The 2,633-nt window shown below is 43.0% G+C and overlaps 1 protein-coding gene across 1 annotated transcript; it reads left to right on the forward strand.

Annotated features, from left to right (window-relative positions):
• Positions 1–274: 274 nt before the first annotated feature.
• Positions 275–2,198, forward strand: LOC139741325 (galactose-3-O-sulfotransferase 2-like). The gene is made up of 2 exons (XM_071651910.1): positions 275–337; positions 1,074–2,198. Exons 1-2 carry the CDS (start codon positions 275–277, stop codon positions 2,196–2,198), a joined length of 1,188 nt encoding a protein of 395 aa, XP_071508011.1.
• Positions 2,199–2,633: the final 435 nt, after the last annotated feature.

The following is a 2,633-nucleotide window of genomic DNA, read 5'->3' on the forward strand; positions in this document are numbered from 1 at the left end:
CAATACTTCGAATTACCCTAATACCCTAAAATAATGTGGCACAGACATTACTTAGTGCTGAACTAAGAAATCATTACTGGAAGCTACTTAGGAGTTTAGAATGCAAGGCCCATCGCATTTTTTTAGTTTGAAAAGCACGTCTAACAGTGGTGAATGTACAAGGCGTGTAAACAAACAGCAAACCACCCGGCGCGGCGGCAGTGCGGCTTATGGTTTTGCTTCGCGAACGAAGATTTAAGGAAGTCCACGTCTGCTTCAGGCTCGAAAGTGGCCGATGACTCCGATGCGGGACAGGCAGGCACGGTTGCAGCGGTTGCACGGGAAAATCGGTTGGTTGGTTGGTTGGTTGGTTGGTTGGTTGGTTCAAACTCAAAACAGTACACGGCCGAGTGAATGCTGACAAGAAGTTTTGTCGGTTCGAGCGTCGGGACGGCAAGTGCATGGGAGACATGTCATTTTACTATGTGAAAGATTTTCGTTTGTTTACCGTGGATCAATCATTCATGGATCAATTAATTAAATGGAAAAGCATTAGTTTCGCTTCTCATTGGTAGGCCCTAACACAGCATTTATCCCGGCTAAAAATTAATAAAACGCTCACCAATTAAAGGAAAATAGTTACATTTTTGAATACGTAGTCTGCTTTTGCTTGATAATTCCATTCAATGAAGTAAAATGTATCAGGTGTGTTCGATGAGTGTCAGACAATATTGGTTCAAAATTTATGATTTTTTTTAAACTACGGAGCAGCGATCACAAAAAAAAATACATAAGGGCATATTCATAAATTATACATATCACGTCGACACAGTACAGATATACATTCGATATACATTCACTCCGATTTGAAATTTGTCAAGAGCCTTTAGAAAAAGGAAATAGACATATCGCACATAACTTCCACCTTCCTACATGACATAGTGAGTCCGTGCTCTACCACAAAATCCTCACAACTGAAATACGGCATGACGGGGGGCGGCCGATGTTGAAAATATTCATCTTATAGGCTTACAGGCCATGGCAGGATCATTTTGATTAACATATTTTTTTTTCTACATTTCTCCACATTGCAGCTGAACTCCATCCAAGTGTTTATGGTTGCGTGCATGCTTGGAACAATTGCCTACCTCCTAATCCTGGAGAGGTCCACCCTTAAACAGGTAGGGGTGACTGGAGGTCCGTTGAGGGTGGATATTCCACGGTTCAAGAAGGTGCGACCAAATCCTCGCCCAGTGGTCTACGTGAAGACCCACAAGACCGGTAGTACTACTGTGACCAACGTTCTAAATCGCTACGGTCTTGCAAACAATCTCTCCTTTCTCCTCTTCAAAGGTGACAAGGCGCATGGCCACTTCCGGCAGCATATTCCGAGAAACGTGAGTCAGGTTTTGCCCCCGGTCGGTGTGAAGATTGGCGACTACGCCAATTACCGAGACTACGACGTCTTGACGACACACGTCCGTCTCTTGCCCAACCTGGATTTCTTGAAACGCCTCATGAAGAAGGACACCAAGTATATCACGGTTCTTCGCGAGCCCAGCAAGCAGTGGGAGTCAGCCTTCTTCTTCTTCGGCTGCGCCGGCAAGTACCGGGGCAAGAACGACTCGGCCAAGGTGGAGGAGTTCCTCGCAGATCCCCTCCATAATTGGCAAAGCAAACACAGAGGTCACTGCAAATATTATACAAGAAATGGAATGTGGTTCGACCTCAGCTCGAAGCCACTGCACAATGACAAACTTGTTGAGGACACGCTGAGTACGTTGGATGAGACATTAGATCTAGTCCTGATAACTGAGCACCTGGACGAGTCTCTGATTCTCCTGAAAAGCTTATTAAACATCGACTTCAGTGACATCATTTACATTAAGACGAACGCACGCATCAAGACCTCAGAACTGTCGGAAGAGCAGCGAAGACGGATTCGAGAGTGGAATACTGCGGATGTCATTCTATACGATCATTGGAATAGAACTCTCTGGAGAAAGGTGGCCGAGTATGGTCCAAGTTTCCAGCGGGACCTTGAGTACTTCCGAGACCTACTCAATGCACATTATGAACAATGTGGTCTGACCAAAGCCGTCAAACGTAACAAGAAATCATATTACGATATTCACGTGGTCAACATATCAGGGTCGTGCCAGTCCCTCAATTTCCCAAGCGCAAAAACTGTAGTCGATCGCCAACGTCTTCAGTCATGATCAGTATGCAACTTCAAATCCTCATGGAAATTTTAGCTAAAATTTGTTGCATTCGGTAAATTGAACTGGAATATGTAGAGAGATTTCTTGCAAAATGAGCTACCGCCATTTCTTAAGCATTTAAAAGTAATTCATCAGAGAGAGCAAAATAAACCTTTCCAGTAATAGCTCACTTATGACATGACAAGGAAGTTATTATCAAAAATCATATGTATTTACTAATACTAATATAGTTTTCTTCGGGTTTTTTTTTTAGCAGCTTTAATCACAAATATCTCAACTTAACAAGAATGGAGTTAGCTCGTTTTGCGATAAAACTCTTCATATTTCACTTTGCACACAAAAGCAACAAAAAGTAGCATGCACTAATTTTGTGTTAGGACTGCAAATAGGTGAAATGGGTCAACCCAGGCAATCTTGAGATCTTTATGTTTT

The sequence above is a fragment of the Diadema antillarum genome, unplaced genomic scaffold, assembly GCF_040938485.1.
Source record: "Diadema antillarum isolate AM-2024a unplaced genomic scaffold, OU_Dant_1.0 seq00000920_RagTag, whole genome shotgun sequence".
Classification (NCBI taxonomy): domain Eukaryota; kingdom Metazoa; phylum Echinodermata; class Echinoidea; order Diadematoida; family Diadematidae; genus Diadema; species Diadema antillarum.